The sequence below is a fragment of the Nomascus leucogenys genome, chromosome 7b (genome assembly GCF_006542625.1).
Source record: "Nomascus leucogenys isolate Asia chromosome 7b, Asia_NLE_v1, whole genome shotgun sequence".
Classification (NCBI taxonomy): Eukaryota; Metazoa; Chordata; class Mammalia; order Primates; family Hylobatidae; genus Nomascus; species Nomascus leucogenys.
This window is the reverse complement of record NC_044387.1, coordinates 68,293,546-68,320,764: the sequence shown is the minus strand read 5'-3', so window position 1 is coordinate 68,320,764 and position 27,219 is coordinate 68,293,546. Positions and strand designations below refer to the sequence as shown.

Genomic DNA, 27,219 nt, shown 5'->3' with positions numbered 1-27,219 from the left:
GTTTCGAATCTGTATCTTAGAGGCCATACTTGAATGTGGAAAAACTTTGTATTAATGTAAACACTATACGGTGATAAGACACGGAACAGTGAAATAACCCCTAAGCTCATCTTATAACTGAACAGATAGGTGGTCAGGGAACTTGGATTTGAACCATACCTATGCCACTAGCTGGTTGTGTGAGCTTGAGCAAGTCACTTCTCAGGATATCACGTTTGCCATCATTAAGACGAGTGTGATCCAAAGGTCCACCTAGCCAGGTTTTGTGAGAATGATTTGAAATGCCTGTGAAAGCATTTCCTCTACCACGTCTGAGATGCTTTTGTTATCTCCAGGTTCTCTCAGGTCTTGAAATTTTGTGCATCACGATCCAAAATGTCTTAAGCATCATCACAAATGCTTGACCGTCCCTCATGAGCGGGTGGCGCCTCGCGCTGCCTGGGTCTGTGCAACAGGGTCTTGCAGTCGAAAGCCACACACTCCTGGAGTGCAAGAGGGAGAGAAAGCTCTGCTTTCAGCCGGAGAAAAAAAAGGGAGCGAGACCAGACTGGTCCTGCCGCAGACGTTCTCCTATGCTCATGCACAGTGGTCTCTCCTGCGGGAATGGGCGGCAGTGACGTGCCCACGTCGGGCGCGCTGGCGTTCACGTAGCGTGCGCCGCTGGCCAGGTCCGCAATAGTGGGGTGTGCGTCACGGTCTGCGCCGCCCGCGGAGCCAGGACGGGACAGAGCTTCCGCCTGGGCTGGGGTTGGCGAGTTCACCCGCGGCATAGGGTAACTTTGCTGTACTGTTTTTTGAGCAGTTGTGTGGTCCCTGGAAGTGTATCGAGAGAGTTTTCTAATTCCGTTTACAAAATATCTTCCCTTTGGCCATACAAGTGGTGACTGCCATGTCGAACTCGCGGCCCAGGTCCCGCCGAGACGCCGGGGGTGGCGCTGGGGCAGCCGGCCGGGACGAGCTGGTGTCGCGGTCTTTGCAGAGCGCAGAGCACTGTCTGGGCGTCCAGGACTTCGGCACTGCCTATGCCCACTACCTCCTCGTGCTCAGCCTGGCGCCGGAGCTGAAAGACAACGTGAAGGTGAGCGTCCTTTTTTCTCACTTGCTGGCAGATCCAACGTCCTCGTAAAAAAAAATAGAAAAAAAAAAAAAAAAAAAAAAAAAAAGCGGAGGGGCTAGGGTGCGTGGCTGGGTGGTTGCTGTTAATATTTAGGGCCCTTTTTTCTCACTTGCTGGCCGATCCAACGTCCTCGTAAAAAAAAAAAATTAGAAAAAAAAAAGGCGGAGGGGCTAGGGTGCTTGGTTGGGTGGTTGCTATTAATATTTACTGTTTACCCTTGACACATTTCGTTTATTCACAACTACGACCAGCCCAGAGGAAAATCCTGCCGTCGTCACCTTCGAAATATGTCCAGAATCTTACCAGTTCTCACCATCTTCCCCTTTACTACCCTGGTTCGAGCTTCAGTCATCTGCCAGCTGTTGCAGTCGGCTCTCAACTGAGCTCTCTCTTGCAGTCTGTGTCAACATAGCTAGCTTTTTGCAACAAAAGTCAAATGTTGTCATTTCTCGGTTTCAAAACTTTCATCTCGTTTAAAATTCTAAAGGCCCTCGAACTGGAAATGAGGTCTCACGTGATCCTCTTCTCCTTATATCTAATTTAAGCATGCCCTGTCTTAAGGGCTTTTGGATTTGTTATATTGTGTGTAGTAGGAATATAGTGGGCTTCTAGTTGAATAAAGTGTGTAATTAGCCTAAAGTGATTATCATTTAATAATGCATTCTTTAAACTTCAATTATTGGATTATTTGCAACAATTACTCTGTTGAAATGCTGTTCTTTTTTGAAGTGCTTTTAGAATCTAAATTATGAAAAATGATTTAACTTAAATTTGCAATTACTTTGCTTCATTTAGACCGAGGGTTTGTCAACCTCAGCACTACTGACATTTTGAATGGGATAATTCTTTGTTATGGGGGAGGGGAGATGTCCTGTGCATTGCAGTATGTTTGGCAGCATCCTTGATCTCTACCCACTAAATGTCAGTAGCGTCTAGATGTTTGTAGTTCACGTAAACTTAGTGTAAATTTCAGGACCAGCTGGCCTACTTGAGGAGGAGATGATATGTTGAGATACAGTTTGCTTCTCTTGGTAAGCAGCAATAGAAAAATGGATCAACTCAAGTGATCTTTCCTCAGTTACTTGTTTCTTAGTTTCCTCTTCTGTGAAACAGGGACACAGCCTCTCTTAAAAATATTTACTGGGTATTAAAAATATATTTAGACTGGGTGTGCTGGCTCACGCCTGTAATCCCAGCACTTTGGGAGGCAGAGGCGGGTGGATCACAAGGTCAGGAGTTCGAGACCAGCCTGGCCAATATGGTGAAATCCTGTCTCTACTAAAAATTAAAAAAATAGGCCGGGCTCGGTGGCTCACGCCCGTAACCCCAGCACTTTGGGAGGCAGAGGTGGGCGGATCACCTGAGGTCAGGAGTTCGAGACCAGCCTCAACATGGAGAAACCCCGTCTCTACTAAAAGTACAAAATTAGCCGGGCGTGGTGGTGCATGCCTGTAATCCCAGCTACTCGAGAGGCTGAGGCAGGAGAATTGCTTGAACTTGGGAGGCAGAGGTTGCAGTGAGCCAAGATCGCGCCATTGCACTCCAGCCTGGGCAACAAGAGTGAAACTGCGTCAAAAAAAAAAAAAAAAAAAAAAAAAAAAAAAAAAATTAAAAAATGAGCTGGGCGTGGTGGCATGTGCCTGTAGTCCCAGCTACTCAGGAGGCTGACGCAGAAAAATCGCTTGAACTCGGGAGGTGGAGGTTGCAGTGAGTCCAGATTGTGCCACTGCACTCCAGCCTGGGCGACAGAGTATGACTCCATGTCAAAAAGAAAAAATAAAAAAGTGTATTTAAAATTTGTAGTGCAATGCCTGCAATTCTGTAGGGTAAGCAACTAGTCTGTTTCCTGCCGAACGAAGTCTGTGTTTATTTGTATGGGCCCCCTGTAAAATGCTCATTGCCTGCTACTCTATTCCCCATACCCAAACTCCAGCTACACCAAGCCGCTTATCTGTAGACCCTCTGATCCATTTCATATAATCTGTGTGTGTGTGTGTGTGTGTGTGTGTGTGTGTGTGTTTTTTGATAGAGTCTCACTGTATCACTCAGGCTGGAATGCAGTGGTGTGATCTCGGTTCACTGCAACCTCTACCTCCTGGGTTCAAGCAGTTCTCCTGCCTCAGCCTCCCGAGTAGCAGGGATTATAGGTGTTCGCCACCATGCTTGGCTAATTTTTATATTTTTAGTAGAGATGGGTTTCACCATATTGGCCAGGCTGGTCTCGAACTCCCGACCTCAGGTGATCTGCCTGCCTTGGCCTCCCAAAGGGCTGGGATTACAGGTGTGAGCCACCGTGCCTGGCCAGAATCTCCTTTCTTATCCTTGTCTCTCTAGTAAACTCCTTCAAGATTCAGTTCCAAGTATCAGTGCTTTTATATAAAATATGTGAAGATGATTTAAAATGTTTTAATGACTAAAGCTTTCCCTCTTTCCACAGTGTTGCAGCATGGAGAATGGATGGAGGGAGATGTGATTGGAACTAGAGTGACAGCCTGGACAGTCTGTTGCTGTAGTCCAGCAAGTGGTTACAAGGGCCAGATTAGGTTGTAACTGTGGGAATGGAGAGGAGGTAACAGATTTAAAGATATTGAGAGAGCATTGGCTAGGTTTGAAACAGTGTATGTGGAGTTAAGGTACCATTATAAGGTGACTTTGTGGTTTGAGGTTGAGTGGTGTCTTAATCTTATAGCCTGTGTCAGAGGAGTATGATGAGTTCAGTTTAGAACATTTTGAACCTTTCCAAAATTAAATTTCTCTCTATAGGGCCTCTGTGAGGATAAGAACAAGATTTATGTTGCCTCAGTTCTTTGCACAAGGATTGTTCAGGAAATATTTGAGTAGGACTACATTTGCAATGGCTGGAGATCCACTGCCTGGTTGAAATGACTAATAGGAAGCTATATCTATGAGTCTGAGGTTCAGAAGAGAAGGTCTTGACTAGAGATGTAAATGTAGCATCCATTAACACATGAGTGATAATAAATGCGTTAGGGATGGATGAGAGAAAAAAGAAGAGGGCCAAGGACAAACTCCAAAAACACAGGAGCCCACAAAAATGAGGCAGTTGGAGAATAAGGAGAATGTGATACAGCAGCTAAGAGTGGGGGGAGTTTAGATAGTGGTCAGACTAATTCTGCTCATTACTGCCATGTAGGTGGTAAAATTCATTCATTTGTGTACTTGTTCAGAAAACAGTGCCTACTAAAGTTAAATGAAATTTAAGGTGATCATTCAATAGTGATTAAGTTCTATTGCTTGGAATCTTCAACTAATGTATATTCTTTCATCTTTTATGTTACTAACTAATTCATAATCTTTTTCTTATTTGTAAAGGAAACTTTTCAGTACACACTTTTCAGATGGGCTGAAGAGCTTGATGCTCTCAATCGGATACAAGACTTACTTGGTTGCTATGAGCAGGCCTTGGAACTGTTTCCTGATGATGAAGTGATTTGCAATAGTATGGGGGAGCATCTCTTCAGGTTTGTAGTGATTTTAGTATTGCTTGTTAAGAATTATTCTGTATTAGTCTGGATAGGGATAAATCATACAGTAATTTTAACAGGGAAAGTTTAATATGGAGAATTATTAAGGAGAATTGAAAAGAATAGCAGATATATAATATCATAGCAGTTTTAATATTTTGTAATATACTGCATAATAGCCACTGCCCCAGGAGTAAGATAGACTATCCAAGGAAGAGTTCCCCTCACTGGGCTGAGTGCCACACCTTATTGGAGAGGGCACAGCTGGGATTCTCAGGATGGCAGAAAAGTCACTGTAGTGCCTTGCCAGGGAACTTCTTGATTTGTTTTCTGGACCTGGGTATAGTTTTGCCTCTTGGGATGCCAGAGAAGGCCTCATGGGGAAGTATCTCATCAGAGGTACTCCATTACAAAACCATGTAGTAGAGTAAGAAGCCTTGGGGAAGCTGCTGACCCTTGGATGCTGCTAGCTGCCATGCATTTCAGGAGCTTGGTGCTAGAGAAGCCCTAAGCAGGAAGCAAAACTCTTTCTTCCTACAGTGTCTCTCCAGCGCTTTTTTTTTTTTTTTTTTTTTTTTGGCAGAGTCTCACTTTGTAGCCCAGGCTGGAGTGAAGTGGCGTGATCTCAGCTCACTGCAACCTCCACCTTCTGGGTTCAAGTGATTCTCGTGCCTCAGCCTCCTGAGAAGCTGGTATTACAGGCGCCTGCCACTCCACCCGACTAATTTTTGTATTTTTAGTAGAGACAGGGTTTCACCATGTTGGCCAGGCTGGTCTCGAACTCCTGACCTCAAGCGATCCACCCGCCTCAGCCTCCCAAAGTGCTGGGATTACAGGTGTGAGCCACTGCGCCTGGCCTCCAGCACTTTTTGTTTTTTGAGACAATGTGTCACTGTGTCGCTCAGGTTGGAGTGCAGTATCACCATCACGGCTCATGGCAACCTTGATCTCCCAGGCTCCAGTGATCTTCCCACCTCAGCAGCCCCCCAACCTGCACTCCAGTAGCTGGAATTGCAGTATGTGCCACCACACCTGGCTAATTTTTTGTCTTTTTTGTAGAGACAGGATTTTGCCATGTTGTTGCCCAAGCTGGTCTGGAACTCCTGGGCTCAAGCGATCCTCTGGCCTCGGCCTCCCAAAGCACTGGGATTACAGACCTGAGCCACCGCACCTGGCCTCTCTGCACTTTTTACCAACAAAGCTTACCCTTGTGCCAACTGGTGGGAGAATATTAAAGGGCCAGATACATTTTTCACAGAGCAGGCAAAAAGGTGAATTTGGCAATAAGTTGATAACTTACATGTTGGGAGTCTTGGAACCACTCCCAGATTTGCTGATTTGCAGGAAGGGCTCAACAGGCCTCACCATATAGTCCTAGTCATGGCTCTTGTGTATTACTGTGAATGGATACAAAGCAAAATTTGCAAAGGGTAAATGTGTATGGGGCAAAGTGTAAAGGAAAACCAGGTGCAAGCCTCAAAGTTCCTTTTTCAGTGAAGTCACACAGGATGCACTTCATTCCCATGGTGAGTTATGAAATGTTGCCAACCGGGGAAACTCATTAGAGGCTCAATGCCCAGGGTTTCTGCTGGGAGCTGGACACTTAGGTACCCTCTGCCTGGCATATACTAAAATCCTAGATTCCCAGAAGAAAAGCAGGTCAGCTGTTGAGCATAAACCACATTGTTTGTATAATCAGTTTAGGAACACTATCGGTTAGGATAGTGAGAACCCTCCCCAAATCCAAATTCCCAGATGCCAGCCAAGGGACAGTTTTGTAATCAGGCCTTTCAAAGGATGGCAGTCAGGCCTGCTATGTTAACTCTTTCTGCATACTAGTACATGTGCATGAAGAATTCTGTGAAAGTACAGGAAATAAAATGAATGGTTAACATTGCTTCTGAGTTTGAACGTTTCAGAGTAATGGGGACTCAGCATGGTTCTGCCAAATTTGAAAGTGACAGTTGCTCACATTCCTAGGAATTTAGTTAATGAATCTCATTTTAAATGTTCCTTTTAGGTATTTTCATGCATTTCCTCACTAATTGCTTTCTCTTTCCCTCAAATCACATCCAGCTAAAAAAAACCTTAATATTATGAATAATGAACTACAAAATTCCTAAGTGACCACAGAATTTCTCTTATTAAACGTATCTTGAGTTCATTAGCTGTTAACAATCAATCTGCTACCTTTGTCTCTGGTGCCCATGGGGCCCTTGCGTGGCTCACTAGACTGTGCAGGGCTAGGGCTCTGGGAATGCAGTGTATGTACTCTGTACAGTTTTAAGACATTAAACTAATAGAGCAATCAACTCATTATGCTTTTTTTTTTCAGTGTGGAGAAATAATGTTTTATAAATAACTTTTAAGAAGAACATGGATCATTAACCTGACAAATGTACTCCTGTGTGATAATTAATGTAAACTCTTTATATGGTCATTCACAATAAGTTGTATGAATATTTATTACAATTTTGAATCGTATGTCTCTCCTCAGAAAAAATTTTGAGATTTGATGTGTAGCATTTTTTGTTAACAATTGCTTATTTGAAAAATTCTAGGCCGGGCATGGCGGCTCATGCCTATATTCCCAGCACTTTGGGAGGCCGAAGCAGGCAGATCATTTGAGGTCAGGAGTTCGAGACCAGCCTGGCCAACATAGTGAAACCCTGTTTCTACTAAAAAAAATACAAAAAGTAGACGGGTGTGGTTGGCACGCGTCTGTAGTCCCAGCTACTCGGGAGGCTGTTAGGAAAATCGCTTGAACCTGGGAGGTGGAAGTTGCAGTGAGCCAAAATTGCGCGACTGCACTCCAGCCTGGGTGACAGAGCGAGACTCCGTCTCAAAAAAAAAAAAAAAAAAATTCTACCTGTCAAGACAGAATGACTTTCTGTTGAGGCTGCTTAATAAATTGAAAATATAAACAAAGTAGTAGTGAGTTTTTTATGTATACATAAGTGTTTTTGTAAATGAAATGTAACTTTTTCATAGAACAGCCTTTTTTTCCTTTGGAATTTTTGTGTACTTTCCATAGAAACTTTATAATTAGGAAAAACTGGTGAAAACAAAAAATTTTTGTTTTGGGTTTGTTTTAATACATCTAATTGCACTGCCTTGTACAAAATAATGGGAGAATTCTTATTTAGGAAACATGATTATAATGTCCTGTTTTATATAGAAAGATCGCTTTACATGTTCAGTAATTGTTCTCTAGTATCATTCTTTTCCTTATTTGGTTATATTAAGTTTTTTTTTTTTTTTTTTTTTTTTTTGAGACGGAGTCTTGCTTTGTCACCCAGGCTGGAGTGCAGTGGCAGGATCTCAGCTCACTGCAACCTCCGACTCCCAGGTTCAAGCAATTTTCATGCCTCAGCCTCCGGAGTAGCTGGAATTACAGGTACATGCCACCACGCCCGGCTAATTTTTGTATTTTTAGTAGAGATGGGGTTTCACCATGTTGCCCAGGCTGGTCTTGACCTCCTGACCTCTAGTGATCCTCCCACCTCGGCCTCCCAAAGTGGCGCCCAAAGACATGAGCTACGATGCCCAGCCAAGTTGTATTAAGTTTTATTCAATGAAAAGTTCTATATAAGAAACACTTTGCCAAACTTTATTAGCTAGTGTCAGTAATGTAACTGCAAGGCATTTTAACAGTCTTAATTAACATGGAGTGACAATGAATTCTCCTTTAAAAAACAAATATTTGATAGTTTTTAATTGTAGAGTATGTTAATAAGCAGAAAAATAAGTTAGACAATTAACTGAGGGTTACTTGTTCGTGTTAACAGCTAACCTGATCAGCTACAGCATCCATTTTCTACAAATTAGCAACCTCTTTCCACCTAAATGAAATTTGTTTTAAAATATTTTTAAAAATCTTCTTTATGAGTAATCTCAAATTGTTAAAAAAAATCTATATTTTAATTCCAAAGTTTTCTTTTGTTCTTTATATAATGAGAGTTACTCTATAGGATTCAGTTATATTTCCAGATTATACATATATGGTGATCATAACATTCCAAGACTTATGTTTCAGGATAAACTCAATTTAACAGAAAAGTGGAACTCTACATACTTTTGGCAGATTGTAACTTTTGGTGACCTGTTGTAGGACATTAGTCTGAGCAGTTACCAGTCATTGAGACAAAAAGTACTTGCTATTAGTTTGCTTTGGGGAGATGTAACTAAGCAAAATTTCTAAATTGGATGGTAGCAGTTCAGAATTCGGGATAGTGTGAATGTGGCTTTTGCTATAGAATTTACCTTTGTTCTTGACTTACAATGGTTCTTGGGGTTTTTGTTCTATACTCCTTTTGTCATCAAAAATAGCGTGTCATTTACTCCCCACCAAAAGAATCTGTTCCAGGAGAAAAATATTTCCAAAGTAAATGATAGCTGCTTCTCCTGACACTTATTTGTGTAATAAAATGTGTCTGGAGTGTCTCAACTTCACAACCTTTTGTTAGTCCAGTAGCATCAGATTTAAACAAAATGTATTTAAATTGCTAATCAAGAAGATAATGTTTTTCCTAGTTAAAAGAAAAAGGGCATTCTGGCATTCTTATGCTTCATTGATATGTTGTATCATATCAGTGATACATATTGGGTCTTTCAATGAGATATGCTTTAATGGAGTAGATTATATATTTTTTAGATTAGAATTTCAGTTTAAGGAAATTGATAATATATTAAATATCAAACCTAAGGGAAGCACAAACCCAGGAAATTATTAGGGGTGTGTTTAATACCCATTGCTGAGTTAGTCTCACAACAAATAATGATTCATACAATGTACATGGTACTATACTATGTACAATGGTAGTTGCAAATAAGAACAAGATAGTTCTACCTTCAAGATAACTTAAAATAACATATATTAACTGAAAACATTGAAATTTTCACCTAAATCATGAGTGTCTCTTATTTGACATAGGATCATTGCTTTTTGTTAGAGTGCAGTCCCCTGTTTGGACTTCTAGAATGTCTCTTTTGCTTAAACCATACCTGGAATGAGTAGTATGATTAAGTTTCTCTAGCCGGGCATGGTGGCTCAAGCCTGTAATCTCAGCACTTTGGGAGGCCAAGGTGGGCGTATCACCTGAGGTTGGGAGTTTGTGACCAGCCTGATCAACATGGAGAAACCTCATCTCTACTAAAAATACAAAATTAGCCGGACGTGGTGGCGCATTCCTGTAATCCCAGCTACTTGGGAGGCTGAGGCAGGAGAATCGCTTGAACCTGGGAGGCAGAGGTTGCAGTGAGCCAAGATCGTGCCATTGCACTCCAGCCTTGGCAACAAGAACGAAACTCTGTGTCAAAAAAAAAAAAAAAAGTTTCTCTAAACTTGGCAGAATGCTTAAAGGTACTTATGAAGAACTATGAATGAAGAGGGTTCTACTAGCCCAGTTCTGTTCAATGTGTGGTCCACACATTGGTGCTCACCCACAGATTACTGGTTAATGACAGGTAAGTATAGAAATTGAAAGTTAGTGTTTGGAAATGGGTATAGCAACTTGACATTGCTGTAAATCCAAGCATATAGTTAGGAAACTCTAATGCAGAAGAGAGTATATAGATCAGTTTGGGTGCTGCTGAAATCTGGTATTAACGTGAGCTCCATATGAATCATGTGCAATACAGCCATATCAGTCTGCAAACAATTAGATGTTTAAGAAAGAGGATTCTCTCCTTCTCAGTATTGCACTTGACTAGTCTTAAAAATAAAAAAATTAAGAAAAAAAGGGAGGAGAGGTTCTTCATTACAGATAGTTTGAGAAGCACTGTTCTAGAGGGTTGGATAGGTTTTTTTTCTCCTTTTATTTTTTATTTGCTCACATATAATTAAATAGTACTTAATTTTAAGTGACTTGCCTTTGATTTTCTTCCAGAGCATTTATTTAGCTTAGTGTCTGTAGGCACAATGGTTCCCTTTCTGCGGTGATATTTATTTACTTAGTGTAATATTTAATTAAAATATGTAATTATAATAACAAGTACAACTGACATAAACTGATCTGGCAGCAAATACAACTGACTCTTGATGACTATTCAACTCAGTTGCTGAGACAAAAGGCATGCCGGCCCCCACAAAGAGGAGCCTACTAAGCCATAGGCATTAGAGTGTTGCACAGAGGGAATGGAGTTGGCTAAATGGAGGATGACTGTGAGAACTTCTGCTATACATTAGTATAACAGTAATTTATAGTCAGGTACTTGTTTGTCTCCCGGAATATGTAAATATAGTGGTTCAGAAAAGAAAGAAATACTGAGGCTTGCAGTCCTCACAGACAGCTTCCCAAAAGAGGTAGCACTTGGATTGGCAGGATTTGGGGTGATGGCATGGAATTCCCAGGCCAAGTGAGTGGCATAAACAAAGGTACTGCAATTGGTAGCATATAGTTGAATATCTTTTGTCTTTTGTCATTTTTTACTCTAGAATGGGCTTTAGGGATGAAGCAGCTGGGTATTTTCATAAAGCAGTGAAGCTAAACCCTGATTTCAGTGATGCAAAGGAGAATTTTTATCGTGTTGCAAACTGGTTGGTGGAACGCTGGCACTTTATCATGCTTAATGACACCAAGAGGAATACAATTTATAATGCAGCAATCCAAAAGGCAATTTGTTTGGGGTCCAAAAGTGTTTTGGACATTGGAGCAGGAACTGGAATACTAAGGTTGGTAGTAATTGCATTTTAATGATATATACATGTATTGTAATGTAAATTAAAGATTTTGCCAGATATAGAAAATTTAACATTGGAATTTAAAAGTATTTCTTATAATCTTGTTAGGGTTATTTATGTAACTATTATGTTTTTTACAATAACTTTCATCAAGAACTGGACATAACTGCTAAGAAAAATTTGGGATTATTGAAATTTTAAATAATGAGTTTAAGAGTCTTTTTTATGTTAACATTCTGATGGAATCTAGTTGTCTAAGTTAAAGCCCGTTAGTATTCATTAAAGATACAATGCCAGTTGTGTCTTAATAGAGTAGATCCCATGGTTTATTGTATGATTTGTTTCTAGACAAGAATATTAGTTTATTTTTTAATGCAGAATGAGTAATGGTTGTGTTAAACAATAAAAGGAAAAACCCCACATTTTAGCATCATCATTTCCTTAAAATTTGAGAAAATACAGTAGATTATTTTTTCTTGATGGAGAACTTTTTTCCCTTGTAGCATGTTTGCTAAAAAAGCTGGAGCACATTCCGTGTATGCCTGTGAGTTATCCAAGACCATGTATGAACTTGCCTGTGATGTCGTGGCAGCAAACAAGATGGAAGCAGGGATCAAACTCTTACATATGAAGTCACTTGACATAGAGATTCCAAAACATATTCCCGAAAGGTATTATCATGTAAACTAATTTTAGTGTTTATACTTCTCTATTTTTAAGAAACTAAGATATATTTCTAGCTTTCAGTCCAAACAAAATGCTACAAAACCCTTATTTTGTAAAGATATGGATATAGGATAGGATAGTTTATTATAAGACATTTAAATAAAATTACATTCTTTATTAAAAATATTTAAAGATCTTAGGCCGGGCGCGGTGGCTCACGCTTGTAATCCCAGCACTTTGGGAGGCTGAGGCGGGTGGATCATGAGGTCAGGAGATCGAGACCACGGTGAAACCCCATCTCTACTAAAAATACAAAAAATTAGCCGGGCGTGGTGGCGGGCGCCTGTAGTCCCAGCTACTCTGAGAGGCTGAGGCAGGAGAATGGCGTGAACCCAGGAGGCGGAGCTTGCAGTGAGCCGAGATTACGCCACTGCACTCCAGCCTGGGCGACAGAGCAAGACTCCATCTCAAAAAAAAAAAAAAAATATTTAAAGATCTTGAGAAAAATTTGTGGCAAGGGATCAGATAAACTTGATCTTAGCAAGTTACTTTACCTTTGTTAATTTCGGTGTTCTCATTTGTAAAAATGGATAATTCATCCTGTGTGGTCAATAACTGCTTAAAAGTTGTACTTAAAAAGAAAACATAAGCAGTTGAGATTCAATGGACTTATCACATTTTGCGTTAATATACTTGTTTAAAATGAAAGCTTTGGGAATGTCAGCTGTCAGTATATTTTGGCATGGGCCCTTTAAATGATTTGAATATAAGTCATATAAGTCTTGGCTTTTTAGTATGTTTTCTTACTCCGATCCATATCACAAGGGTGATGGAATTTTAGAGCTAGAAGGAATTTGAAAATGATCTGATTCCACACTAGTCATTTTAGAGACAAAGTTTTCTTTATGTAGCACTTACTTTACCTATCTCTTCTGGGTTTATCTTCCGATCTTACTTCAGTTCAGTTTGTATTGAAAGAAGATGTTTTTGTGCCTTATATCAACTATGACTTTAAAAAGTCTTCTTCCATATATATAATAGTATTTCTGTTAACATAGTACTTACACTTTTCAATCGTCTCTACATTTATTCTCATGAAAAACTTCCTATTAGATTAAGGCAAATGTCATACCCATTTTGTAGAAAGAAACACTAAAACACTGTCCTCAATTGTCTTGTTCCACTTGGGCTGCCATAACGAAATACCACAGAGTGGGTAGCTTTAACAATAGGCATTTATTTTCTCACAGTTCTGGAGGCTGGAAGACCGTGATCAAGGTGTTGGCAAATTTGGTTTCTTGTAAGGATTCTCTTCCTGGATTGCAGATTCTGCTTTCTTGTGTCTTTACACGGCCTTTCCTTCTCCAGTATAGTCAGTTTCAGGGTTAAGGGCTTCAATGTGAATTTTGAGAAGGACGTGAATTAGCATGAATCAAAGTTACCTTAATTTAATCTACGTTTTTCTCACAGATAATGTTGTAGAAAGATCTATTGGTTTTGAACCAGGAGCTATGGATTCCAGATTAGACTACTATTAATTTATTTTGACCTTAAGCAAATGTCTAGACCTCAAGGTATTGGACTAGATGATTTGAAACACCTTTCACATTCTAAGTGTATGCAATCATAAATACTGGATATTTTCTGTATATAAGACGTTGGGTTTAGGCACTGGAGGATACCAAAGTCATTCTTACCCTCAAGGCACTTACAATCTAGATAGGAAGATAAAGAATATTGATGAAACTTTTCTTATCTTCTAACTACATAAATGAGTGATACTGGCAATAAATGCTGAAGGAGTTCAGAGAAGGGAGAAACTATTTTCGTATGTCTTTGAGTAAAATTTTCTAGAAAGAATGGACAGAAGAGCAGAGTTCTGTGGACTAGGCTTTTTCTAAGACTCAGGCAGTGGGTAAAGCAAGAGAAGTGATAAGAGAGGCACAGTCAACATATAGGAGGCAATCATGGATGATGCAGTGTCATAGAAGGTAGAGATAGATTTTGAGAGGGAGGGCTCTCTCCTGCAATCAGTGTTATTTGGAGATAAAAAAATGATAACTGAGAAAGAGGATACATTTTGATAAGTAGGGAGTTATTGATGGTAGAGAATATTTTTATAGACTGTTGGAGATGGAAGTCTTCTTGCTTGGCATTAAGGAAGAGACTGATAAAGGTAATGGGTATGAACCACTCTTAAAGATGTAGGCAACGAAAAAATAACCTGGAGAGGGAACAAGGCCAAGTGAAGGTTGTCATTCCCCACCTCCCCCCACCCTCCATCTTCCAAATCAAGGAGAAGGAGCCAGTGGAGAACAAAGGAGCTTAAGGAACATTCGAGTAAAGTTCCTCAAGATTCAGTAGTAGATCTTAAAAATGAAATGTATTAGGATATTTTACATATGGACTGTTTCTATAATATACTCTTCCTTTCTCCTCTCAGCTTTGACATCTTTATATAATAGCATGATATTTTACTTACATATATCTTTAAAAAATCATTCTATAGAGTATCCCTAGTTGTAACAGAAACTGTCGATGCAGGTTTATTTGGAGAAGGAATTGTGGAGAGTTTGATTCATGCATGGGAGAATTTACTTTTACAGCCAAAGGTAAGCAGTATGAAAATACTTAAAACTGATTAAGAATTTGTTATTTCATCAGAGATTTATTGAATCCTTAGTATATTTACAAAGCAATATGAAATATATTTTCCATTGCCAAGGTGTACATACTGTGTGGTTGGAAAGAAATCTATGCAAAAAACTTTTACGGGCGCCGTGGCTCATGCCTGTAATCCCAGCACTTTGGGAGGCCCAGGTGGGTGGATCACGTGAGGTCAGGAGTTTGAGACCAGCGTTACCAACATAGAGAAACCCCATCTCTACTAAAAATACAAAATTAGCCGAGTGTGGTGGCGCATGCCTGTAATCCCAGCTACTTGTGAGGCTGAGGCAGGAGAATCGCTTGAACCCAGGAGGCGGAGGTTGCAGTGAGCCGAGGTCGCGCCATTGCACTCCAGCCTGGGCAACAAGAGTGAAACTCCGTCTCAAACAAAACAAAACAAAACAACATAAAAACATTTACTAACAACATGATTCAATGTATAATTATGTGCCTGAATGAGATATACAGGCAAAAATACTCCAGGGAAGAATTCATAGGAATTGAGATTACTTTATGGACGGACTGACTATGGAATTCTTGAGTAGGGTTGAAAAACGGAGGTATTTTCAGTCTTGCAGACCTCACTGCCTAGAATTTTGGCAAATTATCAGAAGGGAGTATAGTAATAGCTGGTTTGGTACTGTTTTCAGGTACCTGTTGAACCCAGGCTATGGTTTGGACAGGACTATTATAATTGCCAAATTATATTTTGCATTGAAATCCTCTGTTGTAGCCCACAAATCATTGATTTGGTTTATATGATATGTGTTATCAATGAAAGGATTTTAATATGTAATAAAAATTCAATGTTAACAAAATTCTTTGGATTTAAAATCGCTAGTTAAAGGTTGAAAAGAGCAATTTTTTTTTTTTTTGAAGTAGCAACAGGGTTTCACCATATTGGCCTGGCTGGTCTTGAACTCCTGGCCTCAAGTGATCCACCTGCCTTGGTCTCCCAAAGTGCTGGGATTGCAGGTGTGAGCCACCGCTCCTGGCCAAGCAATTTATTTTTAAGTAGGTATTGATATTGATTTCTTGATCAAAGTCATACCCAAGTCTTTTTTTCTATGCAGACTTACAGTCCTTTCCCCCTCCCATCCTCCCTCTTTTCTTGTATCCTTTGCATTTGTATTGTGAGAAAATATATATATATTCATACATATATAGCAATGAAAATACTTACTCTGTTTTTTTGAGATGGGGTCTCACTCTCTTGCCCAGGTAGGAGCACAGTGGCATGTTTTTTTAGCTTACTGCAGCCTCAAACTCCCGGGCTCAAGTGGCCCTCCCACCTCAGCCTCACAATGTCACCATACTCGGCTAATTAAAAAAATTTTTTTTTTTCTGTAGAGACAGGGTCTTGCTATGTTGCCTAGGCTGGTCTCAAACACCTGGCCTCAAGTGGTCCTCTCTCCTTGGCTTTCCAAAGTGCTGGAATTGCAGGTGTGAGCTGCCAGGCCTGGCCAAAAATACTTTTTTTTTTTTTTTTTTTGAGATGGAGTCTTGCTCTGTAGGCTAGGCTGGAGTGCAGTGGCATGATCTCGGCTCACTGCAGCCTCTGCCTCCCGGATTCAAGCGATTCTCCTGCCTCAGCCTCCCAAGTAGCTGGGACTACAGGTGCGTGCCACCACGCCCAGCTAATTTTTTGTATTTTTAGTAGAGATGGGGTTTCACCGTGTTAGCCAGGATGGTCTCAATCTCCTGACCTCGTGATCCGCCTGCCTCGGCCTCCTAAAGTGCTGGGATTACAGGCTTGAGCTACAGTGCCCAGCCCAAAAATATTTTTTAAGGAAGAAAAAAAAATCTTTAACTTACTTCATCCTTACTTATTGTCTTTTTGGGTTTTTTAAATTATATTTTCATAGCTTATCATTATGCACACATATTTTTACATACATGTGATAACGTAATTCTTACTGTTATTTTTTTTAGACCAAAGGTGAAAGTGCTAATTGTGAAAAGTATGGGAAAGTTATACCAGCAAGTGCCGTTATATTTGGGATGGCAGTAGAATGTGCAGAGATAAGAAGACATCATAGGTAAGTGTATTAGTCCGTTTTCACACTACTATAAAGAATCTCCCAAGATTGGGTAATTTATAAAGGAAAGAGGTTTAAATGACTCACAGTTCTGAATGCTGAGGAGGCCTCAGGAAACTTACAAACATGGCAGAAGGGGAAGCAGGCACATCTTATATGGCAGCAGGCAGGTTGGGGGGGGCGGGGGGGGCAGAGAGAGAGAGAGAGAGACAGAGACAGCACAAGAACGCGTGGGTGAGTGTAGGAAAAACTACCATTTGTAAAACCATCAGATCTTGTGAGAATTCACTCCCTATCATGAGAACAGTGTGGAAGAAACCGTTCTCACAATCCAGTCACTTCCCTCCCTCAACATGTGGGGATTACAATTTGAGATGAGATTTGGGTGGGGACGCAGAGTCAAACCATATCAGTAAGTGACTATTTAAATAGTAAATATTGAAAAATAGTAATTGCAAAGAGAATATTACAGAGGTTAGTTAGTGAATATGTATTTGGGTGAGGATTTGTAGTTTTGTGACCTTTAAATTCATGCTGCTTACACTGGTCTTACTCTTTTTTTTTGCGTATTTTAAGTGAAACTTCATGGTTAAAGCCAGTTTTTTTTAAAATGGAAAATTAATTTTGTTACAACTTAGGACTCTGTAGTTGTGATATATTCATGTAGAAAAATATTAAGTTCTGACTGATTTTAGGTGAAGTTGGAATGAAAGATTCCACTGTGAAAATAAATTTTGGTCTTAATTACTTCAATTTCCCTTTTCTTAATAATTTCACTAGTACTATAATGATTTGTAGTTGGGCTGGATGGAATTTTAGGATCTTTCTAAGCTTCTACCAATAACCTAATCGTAAATGTAGCATGTAAATATTTTAGGACATACTGATAAGTGGTTTGAAAAAAATGAAAACCACTGTGAACCCCTCACCAGTAAGTAACTACTTTTCATCTTTGTTATATATTCCTTTACTCTTTTTCTTTGTATGTTACAGGGAGATGGTAAAAATGTTTAGAGATTGGCAGGACACAGGGCACTAACCAGACAGTGGACTTAATTAGCAGATTGGCTGAATTAGAATGTACTGGTTGAATATTAGTTCGATGTAAGTAAATGTAGGTGTGTGTAAATTTAATTTTGTTTAAAAACTCAGTAAATATATTTGCTTTTCCTTTGTGAGCCTTTTCATGTAATAGATTTGGTTCATGACTTTAAAAAATCAACTTATTTGTGTTGTAGTTATCGGAGTTTAGAATTTTTGGATTGCTTCCACTTTTCTGCTTTTAGGGAGTAGGATAAACATCTTTGCACTTATGTCTTTGTGGACTTGTTTCTATTATTTTCTTAGGATAAATTCCTTAATAAGGAATTACTGAGTTAAAGAATATGTACAGTTTTCAGGCTGTAGGGATGCCTTACTGCATTGCCCACCAGAAAAGCTAGGTTGTGTCTTGCTGAGATTTCTTGCTGTAACATGGCCGGACTCCTTCTTTCAATAGTTCCTCTTTAGGAGACCACTAATATTGTTTGTCTAAGTAAAGTAGAAATTAAATGGCTGGTATCTACATTTTGAAAAAGAGTAACTCATTATTGACTCACTTATTTAGCAAATGAGTGCCTGACTACAGTAGAAGCACCATAGGAGCTTATGTAAAAATAAAAAGGGTTTACAGTTTGGTTCAATAGGTGTATAGGTGTAGGTCTGGATGAATGAGGCCAATATCTTTTTTTTTTTTTTTTTTTTTTAAACAAAGTTCAGCATTATGGGTTGAGGACTATGAAGAAAGGTGTTGACAAAATACATGTGAGTGCTACTGTTTTACCTGGTAGAAGCATTTATAAATCATTATTATAAAAATTGCCATTTGGCACCTAATCAGCTGAATTTAATGCTTTTCTCAATAAGCAAATGTTTAAGAATATCCAAGGAAACTGAAACTTGCCTTATTAGATATAAAAACCTAGAAATAAAAGACAGTAATATATTGATGCAGAAAGACAAATACATCAGTGGAGCACAATGAAGAATCTAGATACAGACCTTTGAATTTATATGGATTTAGTATATGATACAGGTGTGATATTTCAGATCATTGGGGAAGGGATAAACTATTCAGGAAATGGAAATGGTGTGCTTCATTTGGGGAAAAACGTTAGATCCCTACTTTTAATTCTGGGTGAGTTAAACATCTGAGCGTCAAAAAAATCTATTTGATGGAGACCTTCCAAAGCAAAACACAGAGTAGGGCCCAGAAGCCACAGAACATTGACAAATGTGACCACATTTTAAAACAATTGAAAAAAATCTATCTGGTGAAGGATACTATAAAGTTAAAAAACAAGTGACAGACTGAGATAAATATTTGCAACTTTTATAACCAAGCATGAATATAATTGTCTATTAATCAGAGAAACGGTAATTAAAACCAATGGGATAACATTTTCTAACTGCTTATGTTAGCACATTAAAGTTGTTTGATATCTTATTTTTCCATAGGTTTAGGGAAAATTCATACACTGTTGGTGCAACATTTTAGTAGCTTGATTTGGCCTTTTCTAGCAACACTAAAGATGTTTGTAGTCCTTGATCTAGCATTTCCGTGTCTGGGAATCTATCCTGATAAATACTCATACATGTGTGCAGTGATGTGTGTACAAGGATGTTCACTGTAATACTGTAATTGAAAAAATGAAACAAATTATCAATGTTTATATTAATAAGAAAGTATTTCAATAAATTATGATGTAACAGTCACCTAATGTAGTATTATGCAAAAAAATGGTTAAGGTACATGTATAGACAAGGAAAGAAGTTTATGGTATACTGTTAAGTGAGAAAGACAAGGCATAATCTTAGGAGCAGTGAGCATACCTAGAACTCAGATCTTGGTTTTTAAATACCATTTCTCACCAAAAGGAACTATAGCTTCTTGGAGCAATGGCTGATTCCAGTACTGGGGTGGAATAGATTCAATATGATTCTGGGACATCTTGTATTAGAAAGTGAGGAAGTGCTCAAAAAAGGGATTTGGTGAGGGAAAGGGGAGCAAAAGGACAGAGCTGCATGCTTGAAGACTCTCCTACTGGCCAAATCTGGGACAATTTAATCACCAAAATAAATAAGGTTTTAATGGATTAAAACCCACTGAATAAGAATCCCTGAATTTCTATGTATCTTAAGCAGATTAATAAATACATAAATGGGGATAAAAGTACAGCTTGTCCTTACAGTAAATGCCAAGTAATAGTATAGAAAAAATGAGGCAGAATTACTTTTTGGAAGCAAGAATCATGAATAGATGCTAAATCAATGGAGGGAAATCTGATGAGGATCAGGGCATTTATATAGTTTCGAAGTATCTTTCAAATTACTACAAAGGGAAAGATTGTAAGTATATAGGGAAGAAGCCACACAACATTTTTTTATTTTTATTTATTTTTTTTGTTTAGACAGAGTTTTGCTCGTTTCCCAGGCTGGAATGCAGTGGCGCGATCTTGGCTCACTGCAACCTCCGCCTCCCATGTTCAAGTGATTCCCCTGCCTCAGCCTCCCAAGTAGCTGGGATTACAGGCATGCCTGCCACCATGCCTGGCTGATTTTTTGTGTTTTTTTTTTTAGTAGAGAGGGGTTTCATCATGTTGGCCAGGTTGGTCTCGAACTCCTGACCTCAGGTGATCCACTTGCCTCGGCCTCCCCAAGTGCTGGGATTACAGGCGTGAGCCACTGTGTCCGGCCTGTTTTTTAAAAAAATTTAATTTAATTTAATTTTACTTTAAGTTCTGGGGTACATGTGCAGAACCTGCAGGTTTGTTACATAGATATACATGTGCCATGGTGGTTTGCTGCACCTGTCAACCCATCATCTAGGTTTTAAGCCCCGCATGCATTAGGTATTTGTCCTAATGCTCTCCCTCCCCTTGCCCCTATCCCCAAACAGGCCCTGGTGACCACACAACATCTTAACCAAGTGATTAAAGCTAACATCAACAGTAAGATTCCTCCAGATTCGATGCTTTGAGGATGCATTGCTTATATAGTACCACATCCAAAATGTACAGCCTGCAATCTAATTGTGAGAAAACCTCAGACAAACCCTAGTTGGGACCATTCTGTAAAACAATTGGCCTACCTTCTTAAAAAATGTCAGTGACATGAGAGACAAAGCAAAGATGAAGAACTGTTTAAGATGAAAGGAGATTAAAGAGACAGGACAGCTAAATTGAAACTATGACCTGTATTTGGGAAAAAAACTATATATATACATTTTGATCTTGCTGTGTTGCCCTGGTTGGAGTGCAGTGGCTCAATCTCATGGCTCACTGCAGTCTTGACCTACCAAGCTCAAGTGATCCTCCCACTTCAGCCTCCTGAGGAGCTGCAACCACAGGTGTGCACCACTGTCTGGTTAATTTTTTAAAGTTTTATAGAGACAGGGTCTTGCTGTCTTGCTGTGTTGAACTCCTGGACTCAAGGGATCCTTCTGCCTTAGCTTCCTAAAGTGCTTGGATTACAGGCATGAGCCACTGTGCCCTGCCTGCATTATTGATTTTTTGATTCAGTTGACAAATACAGAATATGAACTGTAGGTTAGGTAATACTGAATTTGATTGCTGTGATTAAGAGAATATTCTCATTTTTAATAAAGATACACAAGTATCTTTTGAGAGATAAGTAGGCATGATGAATACAACCTACTCACAAATGATACAGAATGTTTCAGTAACGTACAAATAGAGTGTTATATACAAATATTAAAAAAGGTATGGAAGGATACACATTAAATTTTTAACAGTGAAGAAATGAGAGGACGAGTACTGTGAAGGTGGACTTTTTACCATATGGCTTGAAGTTTTGACAATATATATTCACGTAGTTTATAATACATTAGCAAGAAATTGTCTGGCTGGACGCAGTGGCTCACGCCTGTAATACCAGCACTTTGGGAGGCCACGGTGGGCAGATCGCCTGAGTTTAGGAGTTTGAGAGCAGCCTGGGCAACACGGCGAAACCCTGTCTCTATAAAAAATACAAAAATTAGCTGGGCGTGGTGGCATGCACCTGTAGTCCCAGCTACTCAGGAAGCGGAGATAGGAGAATTGCTTGAGCCTGGTAGATGGAGGTTGTTGCAGTGAGCCAAGATCACACCTTTGTACTCCAGCCTGGGCGACAGCATGAGATCTTGTCTCACACACAAAAAATTGTCACATCTTTTTTGTTTCAATTTGTGACTTTTAATTTTGAGTTATTAAAGTCATAGTAGACCGGGAGTGGTGGTTCATGCCTATAATCCCAGCACTTTGGGAGGCTGAGGCGGGCGGATCATGAGGCCAGGAGATCGAGACCATCCTGGCTAACACGGTGAAACCCCGTCTCTACTAAAAATACAAAAAAGTAGCCAGGCGTGGTGGCAGGCGCCTGTAGTCCCAGCTACTTGAGAGGCTGAGGCAGGAGAATGGCGTGAACCTGGGAGGCTGAGCTTGCAGTGAGCCGAGATTGTGCCACTGCACTCCAGCCTGGGCGACAGGGCAAGACTCTGTCTCAAAAAAAAAAAAAAAAATCATTAGTGGTTCCATTTGCTGATTCATCTTTTGAGAGTGTAATAATCTGTAAAAGTAGATTATTTGAACTTTTAAAATTTTATAAAGGCACATTCTCTTAAAAAAGTGCCACTGAGATGAGGTAAGGTGAGATGAGGTTGGAGTATTTTCCTTTTACAAAATGTTTAAATTTTCATAAAGTGTTTTTTCATTGTAAATTTCCTTTTTTGTTTTTTTGAGACAGGGTCTCGTTCTGTTGCTCAGGCTGGAGTGCAATGATGTGATCATAGCTCATTGCAGCCTTGAACTCCTAGGTTCAGGTGATCCTCCTGCTTCAGCCTCCCAAGTAACTAGAACTCTAGGCACACACCACCATACCTGGCTATTTTATTTTATTTTACATAGAAGAATCTTGCTATGTTGTCCATGCTGGTCTCTAACTCCTGGACTCAAGTGATCCTCCCACCTTGGCCTCCCAAAGTACTGGGATTACAGGCATAAGCCACCATGCCTGGCCCAATGTAAATTTTTATTGACATCAAACATTGTTATAGCAAGTATGTAAGCCATAAGTTTATGATTTGATGACTTTTCATGAAGTTGATAGACCTGGGTAATCAGTGCTGAGATCAAGGACCAGAATATTACCGCTATATAATATAAAGTGTGCAGGAAGAAACCCCATCTCTTTACCAGCGCCCCACTCTCCCTAAAGCACCTACTATCCTGACTTCTAACACCGTAGATTAGTGTTGCTTGTTTTGAATTTTATACAAATAGAACCATACAGTGTGACTTGTTTTTGTGTGCCTAGCTTCTTTTGTGTTTAGTTTGTTTATTCTCATTGCTGAATCATACTCCATTATATGACTATACTAGATTTGTCTGTTATACTACTGATAGATGTTTAGGTTATATCAGTTTTTTTTGGCTATCAGAAGCAGTGTAGCTATAAACATTCTTGAACATTCTTTTGGTGATAATATGTATTAATTTCTGTTGACTATATTCTCAGAAGTGGAAATGCCAAACACTGTGAGGTTCGTACATTAAGAATGAATCTGAATAGGTATGCTCAGCTCCAATTGGTACTACAAAGTAGTCTTCCAAAGTATAATTTTATACTCCAATGGTGTATGAGACTGTATCCTTACCATACTTGCTATTGACTACTTGTTTTTTTCCATTCTGTCAGATGTGTAGTATGCATTGTGATTTTTTTTTTTTTTTTTGAGACGGAGTCTTGCTCTGTCACCCAGGCTGAAGTGCAGTGGCACAATCTCGGCTCACAGCAAGCTCAGCCTCCCGGGTTCATGCCATTCTCCTGCCTCAGCCTCCTGAGTAGCTGGGACTACAGGCGCCTGCCAACACGCCCGGCTAATCTTTTGTATTTTTAGTAGAGAGGGTTTCACTCTGTTAGCCAGGATGGTCTTGATCTCCTGACCTCGTGATCCACCCGCCTTGGCCTCCCAAAGTGCTGGTATTACAGGCGTGGGCTACCGCGCCCGGCCTGCATTGTGATTTTAACTCCATTTCCCGGGTGGCTGTTGAAGCCGAGCACCTTTTCATGTGCTTATTGGCCATTTGGATATGTTCTTTTGTGAAGTGTCTAAGTCTTTTGCCCATTTTTGTTTTTTATTAATATGTAGGAATTTTAAAATCTATTTTGGACATGAGCCCTTTATTGAATATAGTTATTACAAATACCTTCTCTCAGTTGCTTGCTTTTTACTTTATTACAGGGTGTTTTTTTTTTTTTTTAGTGAGCAGACATTCTTAATTTTATTATAGACCTATTTATAGTTGTTTTCCTTTATAGTTAGTGGTTTTATATGTGTGTGTATTATGTAGTTATGTTTAAGAAATCTTTGCTCATGAGGTTTTATTTCATTTTTGTATTTATTTTTTCTGGACTCAGTATTACATATGTTACTTGATTCTAAAAAAATCCATCTTCCTACCCCTCCCCTTTTTTCTCTCTCTCCAGAGTGGGTATTAAGGACATTGCTGGTATCCATTTGCCAACAAATGTGAAATTTCAGAGTCCGGCTTATTCTTCTGTAGATACTGAAGAAACAATTGAACCTTATACAACTGAAAAGATGAGTCAAGTTCCTGGAGGATATTTGGCTTTGACAGAGTGCTTTGAAATTATGACAGTAGATTTCAACAACCTTCAGGTGAAAAAAAAATTCAGTTACTATTTTCAAGCATTAAATTTCATGCGTTAAAATAATGTATAGGACAGACAGTCATATTTTATGAGTTTGCGTGAAGATTCCACTTATTGTACGTAAAGAAAATGATTAAAGGGTAATTAGAATTTCTTCCTGAAATTATTTGCTTTCTTTCTTGCTTTCCTTGCTTTTCTTTCCTTTCTTTCTTTTCTTTCTTTGACAGTGTCTTGCTCTGTCACCCAGGCTGGAGTGCAGTGGCACCATCTCGGCTCACTGCAGCCTCGACCTCCCGGGTTCAAGCAATCCTCCTGCCTCAGTCCCCCAAGTAGCTGGGACTACAGGCATGTACCACTGTGCCTGGCTAATTTTTGTATTTTTAGTAGAGATGGGGTTTTGCCATGTTGCCCAGGCTGGTCTTGGACTCTGAGCTCAAGCAATCTGCTGACCTTGGCCTCCCCAAGTGTTAGGATTACAGGCATAGGAGCCACTGTGCCCAGCTCGCTTATTTAAATACAGAGAAAACCACTCCTATGATTGTTGGGAATATATAGGGTGCCAGGTGCTTTCACTTGTGTTCTTAGGCAGCTCTTATGACATACTGCCATACAATTAAAATTATCCTTGTGTTACACAGATGAGGAAATTGTTGCTCACATTAAATAATTTCCCCCCAGATTATTCAGCATGTGAATACAGGGGCAGGAATTCTAACCTTTTCTCTATATCATGAATTCTATCAGGAATTCTGACTTTTCTCTATATCATGCTGCCATTTCAAATTAACAAAATGAGCAATAATCCAAATCTTTAGGTTGTATGTGCATTATGGTGACCAGCCTTCATGGTTTGCCCAGGACTGAAGGGGGTTCTGAGACTTGAGACTTTCTGTTTTGAAACCAAGACAGTCCTAGGAAAAGCAAGAGAAGCTGATCACTCTAGTGTGTGTGTTGGTGAATGGCGTGAGGATGTTCTGTATAAAGAAAGTGCCCAGCCAGGCAAGGTGCTCACGCCTGTCCTCCCAGCACTTTGGGAGGCCGAGGCAGGTGGATTACCTGAGGTCAGGAGTTCAGGACCAGCCTAGCCAACATGGTGAAACCCTGTCTCTACTAAAAAAATACACAAAAATTAGCTGTGTGTGTTGCTGGGCGCCTGTAATCCCAGCTGCTTGGGAGGCTGAGACAGGAGAATTGCTTGAACCCGGGAGGCGGAGGATGCATGAGCTGAGGTCGCGCCATTGCACTCCAGCCTGAGCAACAAGAGCGAAACTCTGTCTCAAAAAAAAAAAAAAAAAAGAAAGTGCCCAAAGAAACTGGAAAGGTTACATAGAATTCTCTAAAGATCTTTAATAAGTAAGGTTAAATGTTCAAGTACATAAATGTTGTAAGTGAAACCTGTTTGGAGATAGAAGACTTTGTGAGGGTAATTTTAGCCTAAGATTTTTTTTCTTTTTTTTTTTTTTTTTTTTTTTGAGACAGAGTTTCGCTCTTGTTGCCTAGGCTGGAGTGCAGTGGTGCGATCTTGGCTCACTGCAGCCTCCACTTTTCGGGTTCAAGTGATTCTCCTGCCTCAGCCTCCTGAGTAGCTGGGATTACAGGTACCCACCACCATGAGCGGCTAATTTTTGTATTTTTAGTAGAGATGGGGTTTCACCATGTTGGCTAGGGTGGTCTCGAACTCTTTTTTTTTTTTGAGGTGGACTCTCACTCTGTCGCCCAGGCTGGAGTGCAGTGGTGCAATCTTGGCTCACTGCAAGCTCCGCCTCCCAGGTTCACGCCATTCTCCTGCCTCAGCCTCCCGAGTAGCTGGGACTACAGGCACCCGCCACCATGCCCGGCTACTTTTTTGTATTTTTAGTAGAGACGGGGTTTCACTGTGTTAGCCAGGATGGCCTCAATCTCCTGGCCTCATGATCCGACAGCCTTGGCCTCCCAAAGTGCTGGGATTACAGGCGTGAGCCACCGTGCCTGGCCCCAAACTCTTGACCTCAATGATCCACCCACCTTGGCCTCCTAAAGTGCTGGGATTACAGGCGTGAGCCACCGTGCCCAGCTAGCCTAAGATTTCTATAATTTAATAGAAGCTTTCCTTTATTATTTGTTACCACATTGTTCTTGAGGAGATCTGGAACTAATTTAACAATTTGGCCTTGCTTACTGAGGCTGAGCTTTCTGAGCTTCAAGAGCATTCCTTACCTGTTACGACTTTCAATAGCAAGTAACACATTTGTAGCTGCCATTTACCCCTGAACTATCCTTTTATTATTTTAAGGCTTTTAAAAATTTTAATTTTTCTTAGCCACACACACAAATCTTACTAAGGTTTTAATTTCAAAAGTCATGCCTGCCTGTTTAAGACTTTCAAGCAATACAGGATAGAAAGGAAAAAGTCCTAGTATTTTTCTTCCTTTTTAAAATCTCAACCCTTCTTTCCCCAGGTCACTAGTTTGAAGTACATCTTTCCAGACTTTCTTTTCTGTGTACACACACACACACACACACACACACACACTCTCACTCTCTCTCTCACTCTCTCTCTTACACACACACTCTCTCTCCCTACTCCCTCTCTCTCTCTATCCCCCTCCATCCCCCTCTATTTTCTAAACAAAACAATCTCCGCTGCTTTGTCACTTAACCTTTGCAATTCAACAATATATTATGGACTTCTTTCCATATCAGCAATATATATCTGCTTCATTCTTTTTAATAATAGCTGCATGGTATTCCAATAAAATAGGTCAGAGCTTCCCAACCAGTGTGCCTTACATGGTTATAGGTGTGCCAAGATACTGAATCCCTAAGGGAGCTGGGCAGGACTAAGAACTCCAGAGATGGAAAATGGTAAGATAT

General features: G+C 39.9%; 1 protein-coding gene across 2 annotated transcripts in view; it reads left to right on the top strand.

Annotated features, from left to right (window-relative positions):
• The first annotated feature begins 649 nt into the window (after positions 1-649).
• Positions 650-27,219, top strand: part of PRMT9 (protein arginine methyltransferase 9) — a 48,150-nt gene continuing 21,580 nt past the window's right edge. The window contains exons 1-7 of one of the 2 annotated variants that reach the window (XM_003257788.3): positions 650-1,078; positions 4,451-4,599; positions 11,039-11,275; positions 11,788-11,955; positions 14,460-14,562; positions 16,550-16,656; positions 24,181-24,373. In XM_003257788.3, coding sequence (XP_003257836.1) covers positions 890-1,078; positions 4,451-4,599; positions 11,039-11,275; positions 11,788-11,955; positions 14,460-14,562; positions 16,550-16,656; positions 24,181-24,373 — 1,146 coding nt within the window. In that variant the 5' untranslated portion in view covers positions 650-889. Of the gene's footprint in view, positions 1,079-4,450; positions 4,600-11,038; positions 11,276-11,787; positions 11,956-14,459; positions 14,563-16,549; positions 16,657-24,180; positions 24,374-27,219 lie in introns of those variants that run through there. The other variant, XM_030816214.1, reaches the window with a different exon arrangement.